The sequence below is a fragment of the Limanda limanda genome, chromosome 7 (genome assembly GCF_963576545.1).
Source record: "Limanda limanda chromosome 7, fLimLim1.1, whole genome shotgun sequence".
In the NCBI taxonomy this organism is placed as follows: domain Eukaryota; kingdom Metazoa; phylum Chordata; class Actinopteri; order Pleuronectiformes; family Pleuronectidae; genus Limanda; species Limanda limanda.
In genome coordinates, this window is record NC_083642.1 from 21016426 (window position 1) to 21043813 (window position 27388).

Genomic DNA, 27388 nt, shown 5'->3' on the forward strand with positions numbered 1-27388 from the left:
CCGCTTCGCCCCGTCACGTGGCCGGGGTCGGCGGCGCTGCGGAGAAAACGGCGGCCTCTTCAAAGAAAACCCACCGCACACGGTTTATTAAGGGGGGGGGGCTACTCTGGGGCTCAAGTCAAAGTACCACGGCAAAGGAAGTCATGTTTTCGTCTGGGTTTGTCTGGTGCAAAAACGTGTCATCGTGTAAAGCAGTGGACCCATTCTATATACTGCTATTATATTGGTATAATTACTATCATATATAAATATATATTATGTTATATTATATACTATATATACTGTACTATTTTTATATACTGTCTAACAATAACATTACCATTATATCATCAGTACTATTACCACCATCTTGCCACTGCACCTTATCTACCTATTTATCTTGTGTTTCTGTTTTTATTCTTTCTACCTCAATTTTTATTCTATTGTATTGTATTTTATTGCATTCAAATACACCGGCTGCTATGATGACTTAATTTCCCTTCGGGGATGAATAAAGTAATCTATCTATCTATCTATCTATCTATCTATCTATCTATCTATCTATCTATCTATCATCTATCTATCTATCTATCTATCTATCTATCTATCTATCTATCTATCTATCTATCTATCTATCTATCTATCTATCTATCTATCTATCTATCTATCTATCTATCTATCTATCTATCTATCTATCTATCTATCTATCTATCTATCTATCTATCTATCTATTCGATGTTGGTGTAGATCCGGATCAGGAGGCCTGTCCCGTCATGGTTGATCAATTTGTGCAATTTGGTGCAGATCCTAATAAAAATCCGGATCTAGTGACTTTTTAAAGGTAGTTTCATAAAGTGAATGTTGGCTATTTTGCATTCATAAACGTGAATCAATGAAGTTGCCAGGATACAGATTAATCAAACATACACATGTGCAGTGTTTCATATTTACATGTAAAAGTATAGAGTGGGCTACAATAGAAATGCTTAAAATGAAGAACGATACAGAATATGACAATATTCATAAATGATTATATAGATTTTTGACTAAATTAGCTTAAGTTGCTCTTTTGTAGCTAAATTGCTCTCGGGACAAATGGGTCGAAACCCTGAGGCCTTAAATAAGATGCCAATGACCAAACCATCTATTTTTCTTGTCTCCATCCATCCCAGAATATTTTGGGTGAGATGCAACGTTCACCCTAAATACCATCTACCTCAGTTCACCGACTGACAAACACATTCCCACCTACAGGTGTGTGTGCTCCAGAAGTGAACAGGTCATGTGAGTCTCATGTCTTTAGATTGTGGGAGGAAACCGCTGCACCTGGAAGAAATTCACATCTACAGTGAGAACCTGAACCCAGGAGCTTTATAAACAAAGCCGCACTGCCCCTGCCATTTAAGGGTCGAACAAATGTTGTTATGTTGCTACAGTTTTGTGAAGTTATTTATACAAACAATAACAACATAATGATGTATATGACAGGAAGAGCACTGTACTTGCTGGGTTGTACAATCAGCTGATGTTACTGGACTTTTTTCCTGTCTACAATTCCACTCGGTCACCTGTTATACATTTTCAGTTGCCTGACTTCGGTCACAGTCACAAATATGTTAATGCAAAGCCAATATTGTAGCCATGCAGGCTGACAGAAAGTCCAAGCTCCATTGACCCTAGGATTCCTCCAACCCTGAACAGCACTGTCTTTACGCACTTCTTTAAGGATACAATCCTAACTATCAGAATTAAAATCCACCATCTCCTGACCTCAATTGATGTGCATAGATCATCAAGCTAAGAAATCTCAGGAGCAACTGAGAAAATCCTGTTAGCTGACCTCAAGTATCTCATCGTCTCAACCCAAACTTGTATCTTAGATCCCATTCCAACAAAGTTACTTCAAGAAAGTCTGCCCTTAATAAATAGTACTTTACTGAAAACAATGATAATGAGTGAATTTTCATTTTTGGGTGAACTATTCCCTTAATGTCTCATCAATACATGTTTCTGACTTGACTTCTTCCTCGGAGTCCTTGTGCTATATTTTTTGTAGATCTAAGATCGCTGCTTCGGCCACATCGTGGATCGAGACGATGGCTCGTAGGTTGTGATCTTGGACCATAGATCATGGTGGTGGATCACGAATCAGAGGTTGTGATGGTGGATTGTGATCATGGTGGCAGCAGATCCTGGATCGCAATGGTGGATTGTGGATCCTGATCGTGGGTAGAGATGGTGAATTGTGATTGCGGTAGCAGCTGATCATGGACTTTGATTACAACAAGACTGCTTGATATATAATATGCCTACTCACATATTCTACCATTACCGGCAATAACTCCATTTCAATTGTCATTGTGGCTCCCTTCATCTCTATCAGACATTTTCACATGCATCAATACTTTAAACATTGACACACCATTCCATTATGTTAAAAAGCGTTTCTTCTAATCAATGTTGTTAATATTGTAATTTTGTTGACATGTTTAGCTACACATCTGTCCTGCGCGAGCAATCCCTCACATGTGTTCTCTCTAAATTAATTTAGCTTCTAAATAAAAGGTTTATAATGTTTACAGGAGCAGGGGTACATACCTACATTGCTGTTAGGTCTTTTTAACACTAGGTGGCAGCAGTCTTAAATCTTGGAGGCAGGCTCATGGTTAAATTATGAGCTGTAAAGTTACAACTGTGTAATTCTCATTCCACAATCTATAAGATTTATTTCATTCATAAAAAAATGTATCTGAATAGACTTGTCACTTCATGTTCTGGGCTGACTTTGAAAGCATCTTAAAACAAACAGGAACTGTAAATAGGTTTAAATAAAAAATATTTTCACCTATAGACAAATTTGTTTATTGAGGCAAACAATTGTACATTTTCTGGATCCTCCACCCAGATCCTCCACTATGAAGGCACAGCAAACAGAACAAAGCACCACCTGACACTCACATGGTTTATCTCACATAAAAAGTGAAAAGCATCCTTGAGTGGACTAAAAGCTGTGCCAAGCTCTGTATTTAAAACCCTCCCTGGCTTGTCCTCTGGGTTTTGTGGTGGGCTTCAGAATAAAGTGTTGTGCTGATCTGGGGCTCTCCGGAGCATGAGGCCAAATCTCTGAGGAGCAGCCTCCCATCTGTTAGACTAACATGAGTAACATTACAGCCACACCTTTTTCTGCAGCCCGCCTTTACCCCCCAACATGCAATCTATAACTGTTTCTGTTTGTACCCACTGAATTAAGTAAGTAACAAATGGAAAGAAGATGCACATTGAAAAGTTGACCTTTCTCTACACGCTCCTAATTCTGAAAAGTCATGACTTCATGCTTTAAATCTGCCATTGATTGTACCCTTTATAACATTCCTTTATGTGTTTTGTAAACATTAAACGTCAGTTTGTTTACACACAGTCGATTGTCTGTGTCAACCCTTTGTAGGACTTGATTGCTGTTATCATAAAACATTATGACAAAAAAATCCATAAAGCTGACTAAACGTGCATATCTATACTAAATTTGAGACTGTTAATAGCAACATGTCAATATCAACTAAAAAATTTAGAGACCACTCCAAATTCTTCTTAAATCAGCATTTCTACGTGTATGGCAGCCATTCCGTTCCAGTGTCTGTTGAATTCCAATACAGGCAGACCGGATTATACTTAATGAGGTACTGATTAGGTGATCACTTGAACCAAATCTTATTCATGAAGAAAAGTATAAGAACCAGTGCTGTGGTCATCACTATCCTCTTGCAATCGGACCAGTTGGACGGCAGAAACAGTGCTAGTAGTATCTCAAAAGTAATTGGAATTAAAAAAAGTGACTATTGACCATGCCAAAAGAGTTAAAAAGACAAGTTTTGAGTGAGGAAAAGAAGAGTTAAATTCTGGTTTTACTGGCAGAGGGATACAGTGAGCTTCAGATTGCTTCCATCCTTAAAATTTCAAAGACGGCGGCTCATAAGAACAAGGTCAAGCAGCAGACATTAGGGACAACAAAGCTACAGACCGGCAGAGGACGGAAACGACTCTCCACTCACCGGGATGATCGCCAACTCATTTGAATGTCATTCAACATCCTTAGGATGACATCAAGTGACCTCCAAAAAGAATGGCAAACGTCAGCTGGGGTGAAGTGCGTGGCGAGGACGGTTAGAAATAGGCTCCTAGGGGCAGGGCTGAAGTCTTGCAAAGCTAGAAATAAGCTCTTCATCAACGAGATGCAAGGAAGAGCCAGGCTGAGGTTTGCAAAATACCACAAGGATTAGACCATAGAGGATTGGAGTAAGGTCATCTTCTCTGAGTCCAATTTTCAGCTTTGGCCAACACCTGGTGATCAATGGTTAGACGGAGACCTGGAGAGACCTACAAGCAACAGTGTCGTGCACCTACTGTGAAATTTGCTGGAGGATCGGTGATGATCTGGTGGTGCTTCAGCAAGGCTGGAATTGGGCCGATTTGTCTTTGTGAAGGACGCATGAATCAAGCCAAGTACAGAGTTGTCCTGGAAGAAAACGTGCTTCCTTCTGCTCTGACAATGTTCCCCAACTCTGAGGAGTGTTTTATCCAGCAGGACAATGCTCCATGCCACACTGCCAGGTCAGTGAAGGTGTTTTCTTTGCATTATTCGAGATTTGAAAACACTGCATCTTTTTTGTTATTTTGACCAGTTGTCATTTTCTGGTCTAAATAAATGATCTAAATGACAATATTTTTATTTGAAATTTGGGAGAAATGTTGTCAGTAGTTTATAAAATAAAACAAAATTGTCATTTTACTCAAACACATACCAATAAATAGCAAAACCAGAGAAACTGATCATTTTAAAGTGGTCTCTTAATTTTTTCCAGAGCCGTATATATATATATATATATATATTCAAGGCCATATATACCATACATAAACCTGAATAACAGCAAACAATAAACTGTAAAAGGAAAAGAAGACGCACGTATCTACCTTTTCCAGTAAATGTCAATGTGTTTTCATCTTTGAGCTTGGGGATTCTGTGTTGCTGGAGTCTTTTGTTATTTCAACAAAGGAGTTTGGACACGCCGCTGTGCGATTTTTTAGTTTGAAAACTCCTGGGCTGAGTTTTAGTGTGGACGAACAGAACAGTGTCACTGGGCTTTAAGCTTCGGTTACCAGTGTAGAATGTAAGCATTGCTAACCCTGTTGTCTTTGCTCCCACATTGACACACGGTCATTGAAGCAGAGATGACAGATAGCGACAAAAAGTGTGAATACAGGATTTCCACAATGGACAGCTAATATCAAACGATTAGCTCCGAAGCTTCAGGATCCGAGCAGAAGCAGTGTTTGGTTTGTACCGTGTCAGAGTCTCCTGTCAGGGTGTCCTACCTCCACACTCCTGCTGATCTGTGCTCACTTTACACTTTAACAATAAACACCAACACCAATCACAAGTTATTAGGACCTAAACAGAACTGAAGTTCACGCTGTGTTTGTTTGATTCACTTCATGGTTTAGGAGACACATATTTAAGAGCAATGAGAATTCTTATCATATTCAGACAAGATTGGTTTTGCACAATGAAATGTCCTCATCTGATCAATATTTATTCTAATCAAAAATCGAATATAATCAAGACCTTGTGAATCGGGATCAACCTTTTGGGAAAATCAATGGCGGTACCCAGGCCTTAAGAAATTAACAATATAATATGGGAACTGTCAAGAAAATATATAATAGGTGTATTATTTTGGGCTAAAAGGTGCAGTGACACATTTTTGGGTGCGCCTAAATGATGTGTAAAAAGTTAGTCTGCAGCCCTGAGCCTAAACACATACTTTGACCATGATGAAGGCACATCCCCCCCCCCCACACACACACACACATGCTTTCCTCCCGCATCACCCTTTTACAGCACGTCCGCTCACATCTCTTTTTAACTGCACTGTCATGAAATGTTAGTTGCCTACACAGCACTCATTCTCATCATAATCAATTCAGATCTACTGCTGAGCAGTAATTGAGTATGTGTGTTTTTTTTCCTCTCATTGAGTCAGGAGGTTTATCTGCCCACAGAGGGGCATCATCTGCAATAACCTACAAAATAATTTATTACTTTAGTTTGTCCTTAGTTAACAAGATTTGGAAAGTTCGGATATCCTGTAGTTATTTGTAATCAATAAATATTAGTGATTGTGTTCATATTTTGAGTATCTTCTAAAACAGGAAAAAGATTCCTCTTCCTTTTCCTCTTGTCTGGTTTTCCTTGTGGATGTGAGTTGTCATTTATTTTCAAAAGAACAGTTATTCTGAAATACAGATGCTGCAGGACAGACTAACACATTGAATTAAAAAATGAATCACTTTGTATGTTTCACATAATGACTCTAAAGACAGCTGAAGGCCCAGAGGTCAAATACCTGAAACCTCCAACTATTTAGATAGAAATGATGAGGAAGCCCTGTGGATGAGAGGTGAAATGTCCACAACAAACACAAACAAGTTCAGTTGCCTACGTACACAGGTACAGCTCCTGAAGATCAACTTTACAAAGTAATTCACATTAAAGCCAAGGAATCTGCACCTGAAAAACTGAACTGCACTGATTATATGTGGCAACTGTTTCCTTTATCCTCGACTGTTAATGATGCTGCTCAGCTCTCTCTCAAAACGTCAATGAAGAATGTGGAGATCTCAGGACACTACAGGCAATTCACACTAGGAGACATATTTGTTAACTTATTTAATTTTAATGATGTAAATAAGTGTTCCCTGTGGTTTCTTTTTTTGGCCCTGTTGCCCCAGATTCTGTAAATCACCCAAAACAAAACAATGATAATCTCCGCATTTAAAAAATGAATACACTTGTTTATGATGTTTACGTTCCCTGTTTGAAAAAGCTGTTAATTAACTTATTACACTCTTTCTCAAACGTCTGTCACTGGTAATAAAACAGCAATTAACCACTTCCCCTCACTAACAGTCTTAAACAGACACAGCTGCTATATGAGCAGATTTGTGTTGTTGGTTTAACAATGTCAGTTGATACACAAATATATCACATTCAATTTTTTCCTGATATTTTGGAATAAACTTGATGTATTTGCTCATCTCAGTCCATGCATTGATCATTCCACTGTAGTTACACCAGCTCTTAATGGCCTGAACGCCATGAATATTAGATACACTTCCCTTCACCCAACAGTGCAAATGTGATGAACCAGCCTGATGTGGCTGTGAGGATACAAACACAATCCTGCGCGAGTATCTGTCTTCAAACAATGACTGTGGTTTCAACGCAATGTGTGATAAGGTCCTGCAAGCACATGAAAAAAAAACTTTTCAACATAATGACAGGAGAGGCAATGATGATATTTTGCACAATATTATGTGTCAGTGTTTCTCTCAGTTGTTGCTGTTTTTTAGTCAGGCTTTTATGTTTTAGTAGAGGCATGTTTTTCAGTCAAGTAATGATTGCGGATATCCTCCTGAGTGAGATTAGCCTCAATAGGAGCATAGTAACACAGTTGATGGGTTACAACCCATTATGTCCGAGAGAGAGACAAAGAGAGAGAGTGAGAGGTGAGGGAGGGAAAGGAGGGTGTGACGGAGACACAAGCAAAGAGCAGAGGGAGTCATCCTCTCGGCTTTAAGTTAAGATCTTCAGCTCCCTCTCCTCTCTTTTTCTTCGCGGTGCTGATCGTCACTGGACCAACACATCTCTCCCGTTGTTTGACTGTGTTTTCACTGCTGTATTGGAGGATGCTTTGACTGCATCTGCACAAGTTCTTCTTCAGAGACATGAGTGGGCAGGTTGGAGTTTCCCTCCACACTGCTGAGACATTCCCAGATTTGTGCAGACATCTGGAGGACTGTAGTATCTGAAGGAGCTGCGTGGGTGTCTCTGACACAGAGGAGGAGACATGGCAGGGGACCTTGTGGTCGGGATGCTCTATAACTTATTACTGCCACTGCTCCTGCTGACTGGTGAGTTGTAGTGTGATTATTTTATCCCTGTTTTGCTGACAGGAATGACATTTCTGGTGCATTGCTCACCTGAGATCAGCTGTAGAGTAGGGATTATATTAAGCTAAGTTTAAATATACAAACAGTATTTCTGCAGTTGATTCAGATAGCATTGTGCCTGAGATCAGATCAGATCTGAGTACAACTAATCATTAAGTAGACCGTAAACTGTTACTGTTATAAAACTAATAATTTGTATTGCAGTGTCTGTGTAAAGAACAGTTAAGTGTTTTACAAAGAGCTAAAGTTCTCAGGATGATGTCAAAATAGAATAACAGAATAAACCATTTGTTCATAAGCTTTTTTCTTGTTGCCGATAAGTTGACCGATTTTATCTGGGCGGCTGTGGCTGAGGGGTAGAGTGGTCGTCCTCCAACCTGGAGGTCGGCGGTTCGATGCCCAGTCTGACCCATCTGCATGCCCAAGCGTCCTTGGGCAAGATGCTGAACCCTGAATGGCCCCCAATAGAATAACAAAGTGCTGCGAACAGATGCACTGTATGAATGTGTGTGTGAATGGGTGAATGTAAAACTGTACTGTAACGAGCTTTGAGTGGTCATCAAGACTAGAAAAGTGCTATATAAATACAAAACCATTTCATATATTTTAGAAAATACCTGACATTAAATATTACTTTCCTACAAATTGGAATGAATTATATTACGTTGAAGATACAATAATAAAGGTTTATTTCCTCCTGTTATTGAAGGTGATGTATCAAAGAGTTATTGTAGTACATGTGTGCTTACTGTTGCACAAAGTTCTGGCTGAACCCCAATTCTGTCTTATCGACTGATTTAGATTTCTGTTGGGTGCATTGAGTTGGGTCTTTAGTGTTGTTATTGAGAAGCAGTGTGTTCCGACTGAGATGGATCATGCTGACTGCAGATGATTATACTCAACATTATCACTGCTTTTAATGTAATGATGTTGTAGTGAATGGTTAAATGTGTCCCTTTGCTCTTAAAAATTAATTGGTTAAACTTAAACAAACTTAATTTAAATTCTAATTAAGTTGGGTTTTCTCCGGGCCTATGGTCACAGGTTGAGTTTATTGGAGACACTGAATTGTCCGTAGATGTAAATATAGTGCGAATGGTGGTTTGTCTGTCAATTGGGCCTTGTGATAGAATTGCTTGCCCAGGGTGTAACACGCCTCTCCCTCCAAAATATTTCAATAAATAGGCTGATTAATGGAGAAAATATTAAATATTAAACAATGTATACATGTGGGCATAAATCATTTGCCATAACATTTTAGGGTGCACTTACAAAAAACTAAAACAAATCTCCTGAAATAAAATTTCAATCAAATTTCATTACGCTCTGGAGCAAACACATACACAGTATGCAATATAGTTGGAAAACTGCTGTTTAAGGTAAATTTACATGGAAAATAATCACTTAAATTACAATTTTCCTGATCAGTAATGATTCTCTTATGTCCACTTGTTTAACCTGATGACTGGTATTAAAATAAAACACAACGTCGCAGATTAATGTATCTATCTAAAGTTCAGCTCAAGACAACCTGGCGCAGGTTTCTTTTTACCTCGTTTTCAGTTTTAATGCTATGTCTCAGCACTCTTGTACTATATAGTGTGATGAAATAATTTAAGAATTTGCTGATCTGCATTAATTTACAAACATAAAAAATCAAGCAGGAGTCGGGTTACACTCTACACAGGATATTGACTTGTTTTCTCTAGTAGTAATTATGTTACAGTTGATTAAAGTATTTCTATCAAACAGATGAAATATGTGTAATCTTTCTTCTGCACCTCAGCCTCCTCGTTCCGCTACAATGGTCTGTCAGTGGTGTATTTCCTGTTCCTGCTCGTCTTACCGCTGATGCCAAATCCTAGCCTGGTCACCATGAAAGGTGAGTGGCTCCAAAGACAAAATATATCATTTGTATGATTTTAAACATTTTTATTTGACCCAGTCTCCAGAATGTGTGGTTTTGCAGATTGTATAATTAAACTGTCACAAACTCCTATATTAAAATACTAGGTTTGCTTTTAGTTTTGGGGGATATGTTCTTCCCCCAATTTCTGTCACAGTAATTTTCCTCATTATTCCTCATTATTAACAGTAGTATAGAGCAGACGTTTTAAGCCTGCTAAGTATTTACTATCATGTACATTAAACATTTCCAGCAACAATCCATGTTAAATCAAAGTTGTATATATTGTATATCATTGTACTGTACCTCTAGCACTGATCTGTGTCCAGAAAAACAGATGTGAACATAATAATTCAAACATAAAAATAATTGGGCAGAAGCAATATCTAATGAATCAAAAATTATCTCAGTAGTTTGTTATGGTACATCTTTGCACTTATTTTCTATTATTTCACACTAACATTTTAATGTGTCTACATATGTGGTTGAATATATAAAATACCTGTAGATAAACACAACATAATACAAAAAAACAAAATGCATTTCCTGTATGTCATCTGACTCTCCCTTTATTACTTTCTAATGAAACAAAAATACTTTAAATGGCTGATTAAAGTTTAATGTGATGAAAAAAGTGCTGACAAAGCACAATATATATAATATATATATTTTATATATAAATGTAATATATATTGAGTAAAATAGAAAAAGTGTGTGCGTATGTGTTTTTCTGATTCATGTGTGTGTGTGTGTGTGTGTGTGTGTGTGTGTGTGTGTGTGTGTGTGTGTGTGTGTGTGTGTGTGTGTGCGTGCGTGTGCGTGTGTGTGTGTAACTTCTTTATATTGATCACTGCATTCTGATGAATTAAAGTATCTTCACCCCTCCCTCAAAGTACTTTGTAAAGGGGATGTGGTCGGAGAAGTCGAATCAATTATACATAGCCTGGTAATTACAGCAAGGAATTAAAAGATATGATGTCAGCATTTTGACAGCGTCCTCTCTTTAATTCTTTCTTCCTCCTCCCATCCCTCCATTTAAAAACAGTTTGCTTTATTGCTGGCCTTTGAAAGCTTCAAAGATCCCACAGTTATCTAAATCTCCCAAACATGGGCTCGCTGTCTTTGGGCTAAGTGGTCGAGTGTGTGTACATCCTGTGTGTGCCTGTGTTTGTGTGTGTGTCCCTTATTGCGAAGCAGAGAGGTTTAAGTGAAAAATTGCTTTTAGTAAAAAATCCTGAACATCAATAGCAGATATGCTGGCTCAGCTGACTATCAACGTTTCGGATCTCCATTCTTTTTATTACTAGTATTGAATAATTATATTGAAAATTTTAAGTCATCGTCATTTTAGCATCCTATTCTTATCTTTAATGAAATCTAATTAATTTGGCACAGCCTCCAAACCAGCCCTTGAACTGCCCTGGTAGAAAAGAGGTAAGAGATTCAAGTCTGAATCTGATTTCAATTGATTCCAAAGTCCATTTGTTGAGTACAATTAAAAATGTGGTATTAAATATGATTCGTGTCTACTCGGGTTTGGTTCGTATCAGGTTAGAAAACTGCTCAAAACACAGAAGTGGATTGCAATGTGACGTCAACTGTCCCTTTCAAAGATGACTGCCAAAGGATTCTCTCTGGTCTAATACATAAATAGAGCTTGTACCACCAGATTAATTCAAAAAATTAAATCTGAAACTGTGACAACTACTCCAGTTCAGAAATAAATAAATAAATCATTTACTGCTTTTGGCTCAGTACATTGTCAAGATACACAATTGGTCTGAATAGCTTTACTGTGAAATGTATTTGTTCACTTTCACTGTTGTCTCCCCTTGGCTTTCTGTCACTGTTTCCTGCTCTGTTTAGGTAAAACCGGGAAGTTTCTGCAGTTAATCATCTATACCAGTCTGATCTTCCTGAGCCTGCAGTGCTTCATGCAGATCGCCTTCACCTACATCCCTCCACATGGTAAAAGCAAGATGAATAAGAGAGCTTTTGTTCAAATAGAATGTCACCAGGGCTGGTAGCATACTTCAAAACTAGAAATGTTGTAGAAGTTCAATGAAAAAAAATTACTATTGTCATATGGAAATTCAAATCTTTGAGGAACTAATAAGTATTTTGATGAACATGTTTTCTTTAACAGTTAGCGGCCACTTGGACGATGTCCTCTACCACGTGGGCATTTTAAGGTAAGGGTGCGCATTTGAAATTGTTTTTTTCAAGAAGAAATTTGATATCCACAAAACTTTAAATCACATCTACATTACTGCTAACCACTTTCTATTTTGAAGTAAATGTCATGATGAAAATCAACACATTGTGGCTTGTATAAACCATAGATTAATCAGTTTTGTTGTTAATGATGCATTGTAAAACAGCACCACTAACATTATTGTCTATTAAGATAAATGACCCATCCCAAGCAAGTCTCATCAAACAGATATTCATACCTATATGTCACTAAGTACGAACAGATAAACCTATGGTCATGCTTGTGTGTTTCCAGATTCAGCTCAGTGGATCCAGGGAACATTGTACGTCTCCTGGCCCCGGATGTGGTCCTCTTCATTTCTTCCCTTTTCGTACTGAGACTCTGTAGAAAACTCCTGCGCCCCGTTCCCCAAATCAGTCTCCATGAAAACGGAATACCCCCGTCTGACCCTGAGGTAACCACAGGTACACTCATCGACTGCTATGACATTATTCTAAAACCTGACAGTGATATGAATTGGATAATTGCACCTGTCTGGCAGGAAGTGGAGACGTCTGAAGCAGAGTCTGATGGAGACAGTGACTCAGAGGGCTCCTCCTTTGACAGCTCCGAGGAGACCACGGTGCCGGTTCAGGCGAGTCCGCCCCAGTTTGTCCAGAAGCTGATGGTGTTTGCAGCCGGACTCAGGCTGCTGCTGTCAGCAATCATGAACACAGCAGGGAAAGTGGTGGTGACCTTACTGCTGGGGTTGGCAGGTACATGATAATCGTAAATACAATGCTCATAGATTTTTGTCAATTTTCGCTTCAAAATCTGTTGCCTTATCCCACTTTCTTGTTGTTGTTGTGTGTGTGTGTGTGTGTGTGTGCGTGTGTGTGTGTGTCTGTGTGTGTACAGGTATCACGCTGCCTTCCCTCACCTCAGGTTTGTATTTTGGGGTATTTCTTGGACTAGTGTGGTGGTGGGTGTTCAGCCGCTCCATCAGCCTGCTCCTCTTCAGCTCCCTGTGTGTCATGATGGCCATCTTCAGCGGGGGACACCTGCTGGCTCTGTACCTCTACCAGCTGCCCCTGTCCCAGGAGATTGTCCCACCAGAAGACGTCTTTGCCAGGTACAGAAGGGATTACAGATTAGACAAACATTGTGGACTCATCTGGCCTTTCAATTAAATATACAATATTAGAAATGTTGATTTCAGTCTAATGTAACCTTAACACAAATAAAAGCTACAGGCTTTTGTTATTTGAATGCAAGGACAAAGATTTCAATGCAAGGTACATCTTCTACTCAATGAAAAAGGAAAAAGATAAAATATAACAAAAACAGAAATATAATGTGCAGTGTAAACACAAAGTCTAAATTTAAATACAAATACAAAGCAAGTTATGCGATCATCTTGGTGCAAAGTGTAAATGTTTAAGCTGCTGATGACTGATTCATTTAGTCCAGTTCAGTCAGTGTTCACAGGCCTGGCAGGGGTAGATGAATTGATGTACTGACACAGCGAGGTAGAATGAGTCTGTGGCTGAAGGTGCTCTTTAGGCTTTCCAGTGTTTTGTGAAGGGGACGTGTGGCAATATACATGTTGTATCTGGATTTGTCACCAGTTTGTCCTCAGCCACTTTCTCAAAAGCGGCGAGTTAAGACTTATTCACAGACCCTGACTTTTAAGTCAGTTTGTTAGGTCTATTTTTCATCAATTACCTCAAATACAATGTAGGGCTCAGTGTACTTTTGCCAGGAGAAAAAAGGAGATTTGCCCAATAAGGGTTTTTATCTCTCATGTACATCCATTATTGAACTGCAAACAACCTCTCCACTCTACTGTAACTCTCTCTTCCCCCTGTCCCCAGACTGTTCGGTATGACAGGCATAATCAGAACCAACAGCTCAGACCGTAACTTTCTTGGTCTGCACCCAAACGTCAGCTGGCCTGACTTCATCAACCCTTTGGTTTTGCTGCTGCTGTACTACACACTGGTGGCCCTGCTGCACAAATGGGTCCATATAACTGAAGAGGTTTGTTTGTTTGGGTTTTTTGTGAGTATTAATACGAGTGTTGCTGCCAATTGTACTTTCACTACTGTACAACCACGGCTCCTGCTGGTTCCACGCTGCTACCAACAACCTTCGCTCTGGCTATAGTGGGTGGCAGTTATAGAATAAGTTAAAAACTCCAGATGCTACTTTCCATCACTTTCATTCGTAATCTGTGACAGTGGCTCAGAGCGGGTCATCCACTAACCAGAGGATTGGTAGTTCAAACCCAGTCTACCCCATTCCACGTGCCAAAGTGTCCTCTGGCAAGATACTGAACGCCAAATTGTCCCTGCTGTGCTATGCCATTAGTGTAAGAGTGATGTGTGATAGTGAACGTGCTTCACATAGATTCATGCATGAATGTGTGTGTGAATGTGTCAATGGCAAAACTGACCATTTACTATTTAATGCTAACAAGTCCTACTGCCAATGTGACTTAAAATGTCTTTTTGTGTTCGTGCTATTTTTTATCACTATAATTCACGTTCATTAACCTCACATATTATTCAGATGGTATTAACTTACATGACAGGATCTTCACAACTACTGTGCTTCTCAGGATGCTGTTGACGGTGAGGAACCTGAAAGTCCATTGGAAAGTCCAGACCTTCCTCCAAGCTTCTCCAGAGTCATCTACATCTCAGGAGATAAGCAGGAGGTAATCTAAAAACACAGATGTGTGGCTTCTTAATTACATTTTTGGGTCACAGGAATAATGTTAATGTATTTGGCTCTGAACAAAGTATTGATTCTCTAAGTCTGTGATGGTTAGCTGGCCTCAGATAACAATAGCATCAGATGCATGCTGAAAAAACAAATGACACATCATAGTTTTCCTGCGGTTTCACTGCTGCAAATGTCAGAAGACACAACCAACCAAAGATTTTATTTTTTCAGCTGTTGAGCAGCACAGATGATGAAACCTATCTACCTGAGGAGGTAAGCCGGTTTATTAGGGCAGTAATAAACAAAAAAACATGATGCGTGTGGACTCATTTAAACAGTACTAGTGGCTCTCTCACTGTTTTTGGCATTATGAACATGTTAGACCTACACTTAATACACTCTTTGTTTTTTCAGCCAATGATCTTAATGACAAGCGGCTCCTGGCAAGATCTCCATAGAAATGAACTGGGATCTCTGTTAGGAGCGGCCGGTTACACAAACTGTCATCCTCCGCCCCAGTATGAAGACAAAGACTCAGCTTCTAATGGTAAACGCACTAACATCTCTGCATACAAACCCTCAGTGCAGTGTCCTCAAACCTCACCAACACATATGTTAAATCCCTGGGAAGGATCTGTCAAATCATCAGATATTAATGAACTGTACTTGATATGCCCACTAAATTTTGTGGTCTCATTCCATTTGCTCCATTTACTGAAGTCTTTTATGAGATCTGTTTCCTTTGTCTGTGCCTGGCGGTAGGGACAGAAAGCGAGGAAGAAATGGAGGAGAAGAGTGAGGAGGATCCGAACAGTCCGGCAGAGACGTTGGCTCTTCCCTCAGGTCCAAGTGGTCTGGTCATCTTTGGACAGCTGGTGCAAAAACACAGTTATGTCAGTGCCCTGATCATCATGATGGTAAAGTAAACGGATTATTGATGGTTTTCAGTTTGTGTGACAAGTCTGATAATAACTATTACTTGTACCATTACTATCATAGAAAAGAGAGACATCTGAAATAGAAAATATGCTGTGGAGTTTTTGCAGCATGGGTCAGCTCAAGCCAAATACAGTGTACTACAAATTATATATTTTTTTCCTTAAATTAATATATTAGAGCTGAGAAATATCAAGACTGTTTAGGTAACAGGTTTAACCGCAGGCTAATTTAACATTAGCACACTATGCTAGCATTAGGTGTAGCATAGGTTAGCTCAGTCCAAGTACAGTGAATTGCATTTCTGATAATTATAATATTAAGTTTTATTTATAAAATGCATTTAACAATGCTTAATTAATTGTTGCATAGGTTAAAAAAAACATATTTATTCAACCGTAGGCTAAATCAACATTATCACACTGTTTCGCTGTGAGCTAATTGAGTAAATTTGAAAACAATGTGATTTTTAGTATAGCTCAATATTAGAACTTTGACTAATCAAATAAATCTTAAAATAAAACACTGCAGATGTTAGTGTTAACTTAACATTTTTTCATTAGGCATAAAATGTAAAAAACGGTTTCATATGCTTTTTTCATATACAGTTGGATGTTAGTGCCGTTCAATGGAGGAAAAACCAAGACTAGCATCAGTGCATTTAAAATATGTGTTTTAAGGTTTGGAGCATCACCTACAACAACTGGCTAACCTTCGCCCTGCTGGTTTGGTCCTGTATCATCTGGATGATGCGAGATCGCCGGCGCTATGCCATGATGTCAGCCCCATTCCTCGCCATCTACGGCACCGTGCTGCTGGTGCTGGGCTTCCTGAGCGGCCTGCGCCTGAGCCGGGCCGAGCTCTACCCGGGTCTGCCCCCGGCCGTCATAGTGGACTTCGACCTGAACAGCTACCATCCTGCGCCCTGTGTCCACCTGGGAGCAAAGGTCAGTGGACAGAAGACTCACGCAATAAAGTTGTTTTTGATAAAAACGCTGATGACAAAGTTAATGCCAAGAATCCAACTTTGTTCATAGAGTCATGTGTATTGAAGAAAGCTGACAACGTTTTAACATTAAGTATATCTTTCTAACTGTTAAATACCTGTGACAGGTTCTATGGGAAAGAATACAGAAATTACAAAATATTCTAATGGTAGTTTAATTCAGTTTATCTGCTTTAACAAGACTGAGGGTGTTCAGACTAGTTTAGCAGTGTACTGTTAAAATCTAGCGTACCTTTTCAAGAAATATATATTAACATATCACAGTTGAGAAAGCACAGGTGGAAATACTAAAACACCATTATTCAGACCATTGACCTCATTCTGAATAAGACCTTATTTTGACTATGATGTTTACCTGAGTTGCTAGAATATTCCATTCATATTCCCGCTTACATGATACAGAGCATAGTCTGACTCTGTCTATGTCAGAAAATTGTGATGTAACATGTCTACAAAATGGAAATTAAATACTCATACGTAGTATGATAGTTGCTTATTCAACTTATTTGGTTTAAGGTCATCAGAAGATTAGAATTACCTAAAATGACAGAGACCATGTTTGAGAAAGAATAGTTTAATGTTTACTTTTTAGTTTGGCTCAGGTCCCATTTGTTAACATTGAGGAGGTGGGATTTATGACCTATTTTCAGGACCTAACTATGTTTAACAGCAGAGTTAAGCACTGCACATGTACACTACTAATGTTTTACTTACGATAAACTGTGTTTGCTGCAGGTCTTCTACAGCTTCAGCTTTTGGTTGATGTTTCGTCAGCAGCTGAAGGAGAGACAGGAGGAGCAGAGCTTAAAGGAAGAGGCTCTAGATGAAGTCAAAGTCGTGTCACGTAATTTATTTTTGGATTTCTTTGTTAATATCTTAAAGAAACATGTGGTTTGGAGCAATGGAAGATAACATACTGATCCTGATATGAGGCGAGGCTGTGTATAGCCTGACTGGATGTGTTTCCTTCTCTTTTTGTCATCTATTTTCCTTCTGTCTTTCAACTTTTTCCCATCTTTTTTCCTTCTCCTTCCTCATCCTCCTTTTCTGTTTTCTCCATGTCAGTGGAGGAAAATCAGCCCTCAGCTCTCATAGCGATGCTGATCTCAGGAGTTAAAGGGACACTGGTGAAATACTGGATACTCTTCTGCTGCTCTATGTTCTTTGTCATCAGCTTCTCTGGAAAGGTATCTTTAGACACACTTAAACTCAAAGTGCTGGAGAAATCAATGTTCGTGACATATTACTAATCAGACCCCTATTATCAATTGAAGAAAGCCCATAGCAGGAATTTGGTTTCGATCTGAAATCAGGAAACTGGTGGATTTAATTTTTTAAATGATTATAAACTGCATGAGAGGGGGGGTCATTGGGTTCAGGGCTGGGATTGCTGGTTTTGTCTTAATTTAATTGAGAAAATGTGTTTAATTGAGAAGAAAAAGGAATTTATGATCAAATTAGTATAGAATATTTATCCAATCAATAATATTAATTTACTATTCAGAATTGTTTCACTTTGGATATATATAGTGACAAGTTCAGGATAGCTTTATCAGATCTCTTGGCTGTCTAGCAAAGGAAAAGTTACTGCAGATATTATATTATATATATAAATAATATTTGATGTGCACTGAAATCGACCTTATCTTTCTCTACCATGTTCTACTTTTTTAGGTGGTCGTCTACAAGATCCTCTACATTGTCCTCTTCCTCTTCTGTGTTGTCCTCTATCAGGTTAGTGATTTTAGAGAGGTGTCTGGTAAGAGAAAAACAATATTTTGTCTTAAGGAGGAATATAACCAGTGACTCAACGGATATCTTGCATCTTGTAAAGTAATTACGTTTCTCCTGGGTGTGAAAACTTTGATTTATACTTTATTTTTAGAGAATGCAGCCTACTGTACACATGGTAGAGTAGATGATGTAATAAATTGTAATGCTGCGCTTGCTGGGGTCAGTGAATGGAGAGGACGTCAGCTTATGTAGTTGAGATATTGTTGATGTTTACATTTCAGTCACTATGGAGTCAGGTTCATCTGACACATGTTGGCACCTAAATTATCATCCGTTAATCATTTAGCTATTGTTAGTAAATTAAAATGTTGAGAACAGTTCTAGCTTGTGTAGCTAAACTGTGTGCGCTCACACAAACACCGCCTGTGCCTCATCGATGCTGCTTTACAGTTACAACTATTGATTATGTCTAATAAACACTCAGCCATTCTTTTTTTTGCTGTTTTCCATTTTTTTCTCCACTGTCTTATGTTTCTGCTGACCTTAAAGAAACGGTGGGCACTTACAGGAAGGTCTAATGGCTGTGGAGGTGACGTAACACAAGAGAGTAGTGTCTGTCTGTTTGGACAACATCTGCAGCAGACAGCTGTTTTACATGCTTTAGTGTGTGATGGGGGGAGTAAGGGCAAAACGGCTATTTATGATGATGTTGCTGCTTATTTCCAGAGACACACAACATGCAGATCAAACTTTGTCATCGCAGGAGGTCTAACTAATGAGTACTGTACTGTAAATTCTGTCTATTTCGTTCCCCCTCAGATCCGTTATGATGTGTGGCGGCGGGTCCTGAAGACATTCTGGGCTGTGGTGGTCGGTTACTCCATGGTGGTGCTGATAGCCATTTACATGTACCAGTTCAGAAGTGTGTCAGGGCTGTTTAGACAGATCATGGGCATGTCGGAGGAAGGGTAAATGTTTTTGTGTTTGCTCATATCGAAAAAAGATAATGAATTTATTTAGAAGTTTTGTCCATTTTAATTATATTGGGTTTCCTGTTTGATTCTCTAGTCTTCGTGACCTGGGTTTGGAACGGTACGACACAGTGGAGCTGTTTGCGCGTATTCTCCTTCCTGCTGCGTTTCTATTGGCCTGTATTCTCCAGCTGCACTATTTCAATTCAGACTTCCTGACGCTCACTGACCTCGACAACGTACTGGTGAGACAGGCTTCCAGGTGAGACAGAGAGCATCCTATTCAAATATTGATACTTTCACCTGACATAAAATCATCTTTTTTAGAGAGAGTCAATAAAGTAGTAAAACACTAGAAAATAATGTTAACCTACTAAATAAAGATGGGTCTTCAACTAACCAGAAGGTCGGTGATTCGATCCCGGTCTCCCTCATTCTGCTGATCCTCAAATGACCCTGAAACCTGTGCTGGCAGTATGTGAGTGATATGTGATAAAGTGCTGCACAAAGATGAATATGAGTGAATGTGTGTGTAAATGGGTGAATGTGTACCTGTACTGTGGCTTGTAGGGCCTTGTGTTGTCATCAAGACTAGAAAAGCTTCTGTATAAATACAGATCATTAACCATTTACTACTTTGTATAACAGACACCTAGTTAAATCTGGTCACTTCTCAAGAGACAACATAAGACAACATAACAAAATGTCTACATGTGAATGATAGACGAATACGTTTTTATTTTGTATTATATTTTATTTTTTATTGTAAGGTTTCCTTCAATTAACCATGATGGATGTTGTATTTTTTCTGGAATATTTCAAGCATTTGCGGTGGTTACAGTAAATATGAGTTCTGGCTGACTGGTACATATACTGTACTATATATATATATACAACATGTTTGTTTCATGTGTCCTTCTCTTCACACAGAGAGGAAGAACTCAGGGGTTCAATTAACGTGATATCTGAGATGTAAGTGATGAATTTATTTCTCCATAAATGTTTTGTTGCACTGACATTTCAGAGAATTCAACACCGTGTAAAGGCTAATCCCAATTTACCTTTTCTTACACACTATATTATCACAGTAACATCATATCTAGTTAACTTATTGTAAAGTTCATATTTTTGTCTTTAATCTAATTTCTAGCATTAAAGAAAACATTGAAAAGCTCCAGAAAAGGTAAGAGCCTTGTTTCATTATTGACTATTGTTGTTTAATGACTCATTATGCTTACTTTGAAGATCTATATTTAAATATAGATCTTTGAATTGTCATTTAAAGATTTTTCTTAACATATTTACATATTCTCATCATTACTTTCATGTTTTAAATAGATATATAATCAAAATAGAAAACTTAGGATGAAAAACGGTAGCCAGAAATAAGGACAAACAAATAACAAATAAATTAAATAAAATGTACCTTAATAAAAAAAAGAAAAACAATTATGGCTTATAAGTACCTATGTACATTTCGAGAACATTTAAGCTCGGACAACATTTAATATTAAAAAGCATTTAGTTGCTTGTTTTCTTCAAATGACAATAGTAAAGAAGAATGTTTGTTTTTGAAAACTCCTGCAGACTTGTGAAGGAAGACATCGGAAATGGGAAAAGTCAGGAGACTTTGGACGACATCGGACCGCAAGCGTCGTTTGAGAGAGGAGCTGAGGAGCAAGAGGAGACGACAGGAGAGGGTAACTGCAGCTCAGAACCCAAAACGGCTGTTCAGTCTCATTTACTGACTGACAACAAGAATAATATGTGAATATATAATTAATATTGTGGTACCATGCATTACTTGGTAAAACTGTACATTGGGTTACTTGAAAAATAACGTATTTACAACATTCATCAGAAAAGACAGTGTCTAACATTAAAGGAGCAGTGTATCAATGTTCTAATATTTACATAAAAAGAAAAGAAAATTACACGGTACAAACAACAACTGTTTATATTAGTTTATCACAGAAGATTTCCTTCCTGTAAATCATTGTATGAGATGTAGGAGAGCTGCAGCAGAGTCGTGTTCAATTTTCAGTTCATGTCTGATGCTTTGCTCCTTCCCTTGCTATGGATCCTCACTTCTCTCTTGCTCCCAGGAAGTGACCCCAGCAGCCAGGACGACAAGTGGATTGTGATCGTGGACCGTGCCAGCCTGCTGATCCTTCAGGCTCTGTCTGGATTCCACAGGCTCCAGGAGCTGAGCTGGAGACTGATGGAGCTCCACAGCCTCAAGATCGTTTCCACAGGCATCATTTGGGTGTCACTGCAGGAGGTGGGATGTTTGATGTGTGCATTTGTGAAAAAGTTTGTATATGGTTTTTTTCTCCTATTTTTTTTCAAGAGCGTGGGTCTTTCAGTTTGAGAAGAAGGACTTATTGATTTCAAGTTCAGATTTTGAAATACTTGTAATGCTTGCAGTTAAATAGCACGTGCTGTCATCAAGATTTGCTCTGCTTGTGCTCAAACTGTTTGCTTGCACTTAGATATTCTTTTTGCACAGACTAATGTCCTGCTTTCCAGCTTCAGCTCTTCTCCACGTGCTCCTCACAGAGGCAGGGTGAGCGCCAGCAGAAGAGCTGAGGCTGGAGGGCAGGGAAACTAAAACATAACCAGAGGCTATCTGAGTGCGAGCGCAGGGTTTAGAGTGAAAGCCATACAGGAACTGAATGTGAAATCAATAAGTCCTGTTTTCAAACTGACACACAATGTTCTTGAATGAAGAGAGAAAAAAACTCTCATATATGTAGTGGGGGTAAAAACAACATGAAAGATATTGTTTTATATTCAAGGAGAGAATCACTGTAACTTGTAGTGTGTAGAAATCAAATATCAGTCCTGAATTCTACCGAAAACATTTCTGCTTTCCTTTTTTCAGGTTTCTATGATGAACTTGGTCTTCCTGGTCCTGTGGGTGTTTGCGCTCCCGTTCCCACGATTACGACCTTTGGCGAGCAGCATCTCTGCTGTGTGGGCCTGCGTCATGGTGGTGTGTAAGATGTTTTACCAGCTCAAAGTCATCAAACCCCTGGATTACTCCTCCAACTGCACCGCTGTGAGTATGCTGCCTATGTGTTTGATGGATAATTAAAACCCTAAGAACATTTGTTTTTGTTGTTTGCTCTGGGCATCACCCTCCTCATTTTTAATCACATGCAACTGTTGAAAATAACTCTCAACTTCCAGCTAACATATAGTTGTCTTATATTTCTCAGGGGCTGGTGCCGTCCAACAGTTCAAGCCTGGACGATGAATTCGGGCTGAGGGGGAACATGGTGGAGCTGCTTGGAAGATCTATTCTCTACATCGAGCCTGTAGACCCCATCTACTGGTGTGGAGCACTGCGCAAGTGTGAGGGCAGGATTCTCCCCTGTCTCAGGGTACGGTGATACTTTACAGTATAGTCTGGTTCAAGGAAAAACTTGAAAACAAAACTGGTTTTGCATTTCTATTATAGGACATGAAACACACTGAACCAGGTTTAAATTGTGACATCATGGCCCATGCAACATTATATCCATACAAACCATTTTTTGACCAAACTATCACATTATTAATTTTCCTTATCATTTGAACCATGACATTACGACATTAAGTCCTAGTTCATTTTTTTGACTAGAAAGTGTTTTGTGTTGTAGAACCATCTGATGGTTCTTGGGCTGCTGGTGTTCGAGGCGACTGTCCATCGCCACCAGCTCTACTTCCGTCTCCACAACGACCTGAAGACTCCGCCCTTTAGCATCATCTTCCAGGGAATCACGAGGCAGCACCTGGACCACGGCGTCCTGCCCTGCATCAAGTACTTAATCAACTTCTGCTACTACAAATTTGGACTGGAGGTACACTTTAAGGCCTGTGTGTCTCAATATTTGTCCAGATCTGATCACATGTTTCTGAGCTGTGTAATATGTCTGACATTGACTTATTTCTCACGCATATCTTCTTAGATCTGTTTGATCGTAGCGGTTAATGTGATCGGTCAAAGGATGGATTTCTACGCCCTGCTCCATTCTTGCGCCTTATTGGCAGTCCTGTCAAGGCGACGCAGGAAGGCTATCGGGGAGGTGTGGCCTAAATACTGCTGCTTTACGGCAGGGCTAATGGTGCTGCAGTATGTGCTCTGCATCGGCATCCCCCCCGCCTTCTGTGCTGGTATGAAAGATTTGATTTGTGTATAAAATATTATGTATATCCAGCTCCTTCAAAAAAATATAGTTTTGCTTTGAAAGACTGATGAGGAACTGCAAAGCAAGAAAATATATAGCTAAAAGACGTAATAGATATGTGTCGAAAAATAAAAATATAGTCCAAAAACATCACAGATATCCACACCCACATGAAGGAAAACTCCAGATGAACACCTTCAGAATGAAATATGTCAGTTCATAAAATTGTCATTCCATGCTCTTTTTGTCTACTCTGTTGTATATTCTACTATTGTACTTGTCAGATTACCCATGGAGAACTGCACTTCAACCTTTGACTTCCAATATCATCAAGTGGTTTTACCTGCCTGACTTCGCCATGAAACCCGATCCTTTATTCATATTCTGTGAGTCAATTTTCCTTTCGCTCCTTTGTTCCTCCTCTTTTCTCTTATTCCTCTATTCCACTGCTCCTCCCTGTCCTTCCTTGTGTGAGAACGTTTGTGTCTCTCCTGCTCTCTGCAGACGACCACCTCCTGTTGCTGGGTTCGTCTCTGCAGTGGCATGTTTTTGAGGAGGAGAACCGTGCGGTGGTGCGACTGCTGGCCGGAGACAACGTGGAGATCAGCCGCAGTCTGGATCCTTGTTCCTTCAACCAGTTCATACCTGTCAATAACTTCCTTCACTGCAGGTCAGAAATATTAGCTTTTCAATTTTTCTGCGAGTTGAGTCTTTGTCCCATTTCAGTTGATCTAAATGTTCATTTTAAATGGCTATCCACACTATAAAAAATATATGTGACTTATGGTTGGATTTATTTTCCAGTCACGTTGCACATGACTCTCAAATCTAAATTTATGGAATAAAAGCATGAACAAGCCTTCACTCCGTAATCGAGCACTTAGTTAATCTCTTAAAACAGCTTCCTGGTCTGCAGGTTAAACTGCAGGTGGACAACCGGGACTCCATCACTCTGGTTTGCGGTTGTTTTAGCAGCATTAATGGGTTGAGTTAGATCATTCATTTATGTCCGTTGTCAAACTCGTGAGAGCTGTTCTGGTAAACTGAAAATGCTGGGTAAGCACTCATGGACGTTTTGCATTTCCATGATAGATCAGGGCCTTTGCTTATGGATTTCATTTCACTTTCTGCTGCAGGTCATCATCAGATTTCTTGCTGTTGACAGAATATATTTCAATAAAACAAAACTCAACCGAAACCAAAACCTTTCACCAAGGACATATTCATGGTCAATGCATTGATGGTTAAGATGTTGTGTTTTTTCAAGTCCAAATTATTTGTTTTCAGCCCCCAGCCCTCAGTGCTACATCCCTCAGATTTGTCATTTGAATACATTTTGATTTGAAATTGGGCTTTAAAATTGTTTTATATTGTATTAAACTTCCACAAAATCAATTTGATTAAAATCTATAAATTGATTGACAAAAATATACATGATCTAACATTGCTTTCTATCCTATATTTACACTAAAACAGTGAAAGGAATCAGAAATATATATATGATAAATCTGAAGCTATAGCGAGACAATGGTTATCTTAGGTTAGCTTAGCATACAGACTGGAAACAGATAGCTAGGCTGCCTTGGCAAACCATGTCAAGTTTGGTTTGCCAAACTCATTCTTGGTTTTGCCATATCACCCAGCTCTTAATCCCATGTCTTTTTTCTGTGAATGCAGAGATAAATGGAGTTGTTTGCAGATGCAATATGACAAGAAGGATAAGAAATTACATCATGTTGTGAAACGTCCGTCTCTGTCCGGTCTTCAGGTCCTACCTTGACATGGTGAAGGTGTTTGTGTTCAGCTATTTCTTCTGGATGGTGCTTTGCCTCATATTCATCACCGGAACCACTCGGATAAACATCTTCTGTCTTGGCTACTTGGTGGCCTGTTTCTACTTCATGTTGTTCGGCGGCAGCGTGCTGATGCAGCCTGTCAGATACATCCTGCGTCTGTGGGACTGGCTCATTGGCTACACCTGCTTTGTGATTGCGATGAAGAACCTACTGTCTGTGAGTTGATACTCACTGATCAAGTTCAGCATTTGTCTGCATCATTTTAGAGATGTGTTGATTTATTGTTTAGCTTTTTTTTCCCATTTTAGCCTCTATAATACTGATTACAGGCTATTTCTGCCTCTTTCCCTGTTCTGTGCTCAGCTCGGTTCTTGTGCGTACCTGGACAGCCTGCTGAAGAATGGCTGCTGGTTAATTCAGGCCTTCAGTATGTTCTGCACCATCAAAGGCTACGATTTCCGTAAGTGTCTGTAATGACAATCACTGACACCTTCCACGTGTATGATCAGAGCATGTTTTTATTTATTTAATATTACATGAATACTGCTGCTGTCACTTTCATGCAGTAAACATCACAAACTTGATCGTACTTCATTTTAGACAGTGCTAATAAGACTTAACCAGAAATAATGTGTCATTAATAAGACAGGAAACAAACACAGTTTTACTTTATATCAGATTAGACAAAACAAGAAATAAAACACATTTTTTTGTTTTGTCTAACTTGATAACTTTTATATGTCTTCAGATAAAAAAGAAGACTGAAAACTTATAATTTGGTACCAGAGTGGAACAGGAAACATTAATACACAAAATGCTGTATTTATTTACTGCAAATGCTGTATGATAATGGTAAGAGAGGCAAAACGAGCCAACACAGACATTACAAACCAATAACAAACTTTATCATATTAGGGGTAATAATAATAATGCATTATTATAGTTCTGTACTATATCAAATAATAGTGAACAATAGTGACATATGAGCAACAACCTATGATTGAATATCTACTTTGTATTTCTGTAAAACAAGGATTACATTTTCAGCTGTGCTATATACTGCATTTATTACTGAAAAAATAAGATATCTAATTGGAGGGGAAATAATAATTCTTGACACTTGTTAAGATGATTGATTACATCATTATAATGGAAAATCTCATGGTCAATTGATTAGAAACCATGTTTTGTACTTTACCAATACATGTATTACATAAGCATATAGTACAGAAAGCATTGTTACATTCTTCTCTATCACAGTGAGTATTGTGTGCTCGTATAATTTCCACAATTTACATTCTACAAAGTTATTGTGATTTTCTCTTTGTTTTGAATTTCTAGTTCCACTTTGTTTCAAAAGTTAAATTCACAAAACAGCTTGTATTCATTGGAATTTAACTTTAATGTGTGTAGCAGCTCTATACATTTGTAACATTTAATCTTACAGTGAACATATACAATATATATATATATATATTTCTTCTCTCCCGTGTGGCAGCTGATCCTGATGATAAGTGTGAGCTGCCGGAAGGCGAGGCCGGCATCGTCTGGGATGCGATCTGTTTCACTGTCCTCCTGGCACAGAGGAGAGTCTTCCTCAGCTACTACTTCCTCTATGTGGTGTCGGACCTCAAGTCTTCTAAGATATTGGCCTCCAGGTCTGATTTCTTCAAATGCTCTTCCAACTCCTGTTTACAGATAGTGGGGGCACAAATATGCTGGGGGTATAAACACGAAAGTGAGAAGTAAATTATAGTTTTAAATTCATTTCCCAGAGATCCAAACAAGCTTATTTATATTTACTTCATAAAAGAAGGGACATGGTCGACAAAGACAAGTTCAACTTTGCTTAGATCAAGAAACATCCTCTCACAGCTGTTTAAGAGAGTTTTTGCATCTGCCATTTTACAGGTTTTTATCAATGATAATTTCCAAATAATGCACTGAAAAGAGTGCAACC

General features: G+C 38.8%; 1 protein-coding gene across 1 annotated transcript in view; it reads left to right on the forward strand.

Annotated features, from left to right (window-relative positions):
* The first annotated feature begins 7883 nt into the window (after nt 1-7883).
* The window catches only part of si:dkey-11f4.7 (piezo-type mechanosensitive ion channel component 2), a 32936-nt gene continuing 13431 nt past the window's right edge, over nt 7884-27388 (forward strand). Inside the window, exons 1-32 of the mRNA XM_061075203.1 lie at nt 7884-7947; nt 9773-9868; nt 11759-11860; nt 12039-12084; nt 12402-12561; nt 12649-12862; nt 13005-13218; nt 13961-14134; nt 14465-14468; nt 14707-14805; nt 15045-15086; nt 15228-15360; nt 15576-15730; nt 16430-16696; nt 17491-17599; nt 17821-17942; nt 18430-18489; nt 19309-19457; nt 19558-19722; nt 20391-20432; nt 20611-20643; nt 21048-21160; nt 21566-21741; nt 22345-22521; nt 22682-22846; nt 23105-23305; nt 23414-23618; nt 23917-24018; nt 24137-24302; nt 25401-25644; nt 25792-25888; nt 26927-27086. Of these exons, the coding sequence (XP_060931186.1) occupies nt 7884-7947; nt 9773-9868; nt 11759-11860; nt 12039-12084; nt 12402-12561; nt 12649-12862; nt 13005-13218; nt 13961-14134; nt 14465-14468; nt 14707-14805; nt 15045-15086; nt 15228-15360; nt 15576-15730; nt 16430-16696; nt 17491-17599; nt 17821-17942; nt 18430-18489; nt 19309-19457; nt 19558-19722; nt 20391-20432; nt 20611-20643; nt 21048-21160; nt 21566-21741; nt 22345-22521; nt 22682-22846; nt 23105-23305; nt 23414-23618; nt 23917-24018; nt 24137-24302; nt 25401-25644; nt 25792-25888; nt 26927-27086 (4256 nt within the window). The remainder of the gene's footprint in view (nt 7948-9772; nt 9869-11758; nt 11861-12038; nt 12085-12401; nt 12562-12648; nt 12863-13004; nt 13219-13960; nt 14135-14464; nt 14469-14706; nt 14806-15044; nt 15087-15227; nt 15361-15575; nt 15731-16429; nt 16697-17490; nt 17600-17820; nt 17943-18429; nt 18490-19308; nt 19458-19557; nt 19723-20390; nt 20433-20610; nt 20644-21047; nt 21161-21565; nt 21742-22344; nt 22522-22681; nt 22847-23104; nt 23306-23413; nt 23619-23916; nt 24019-24136; nt 24303-25400; nt 25645-25791; nt 25889-26926; nt 27087-27388) is intronic.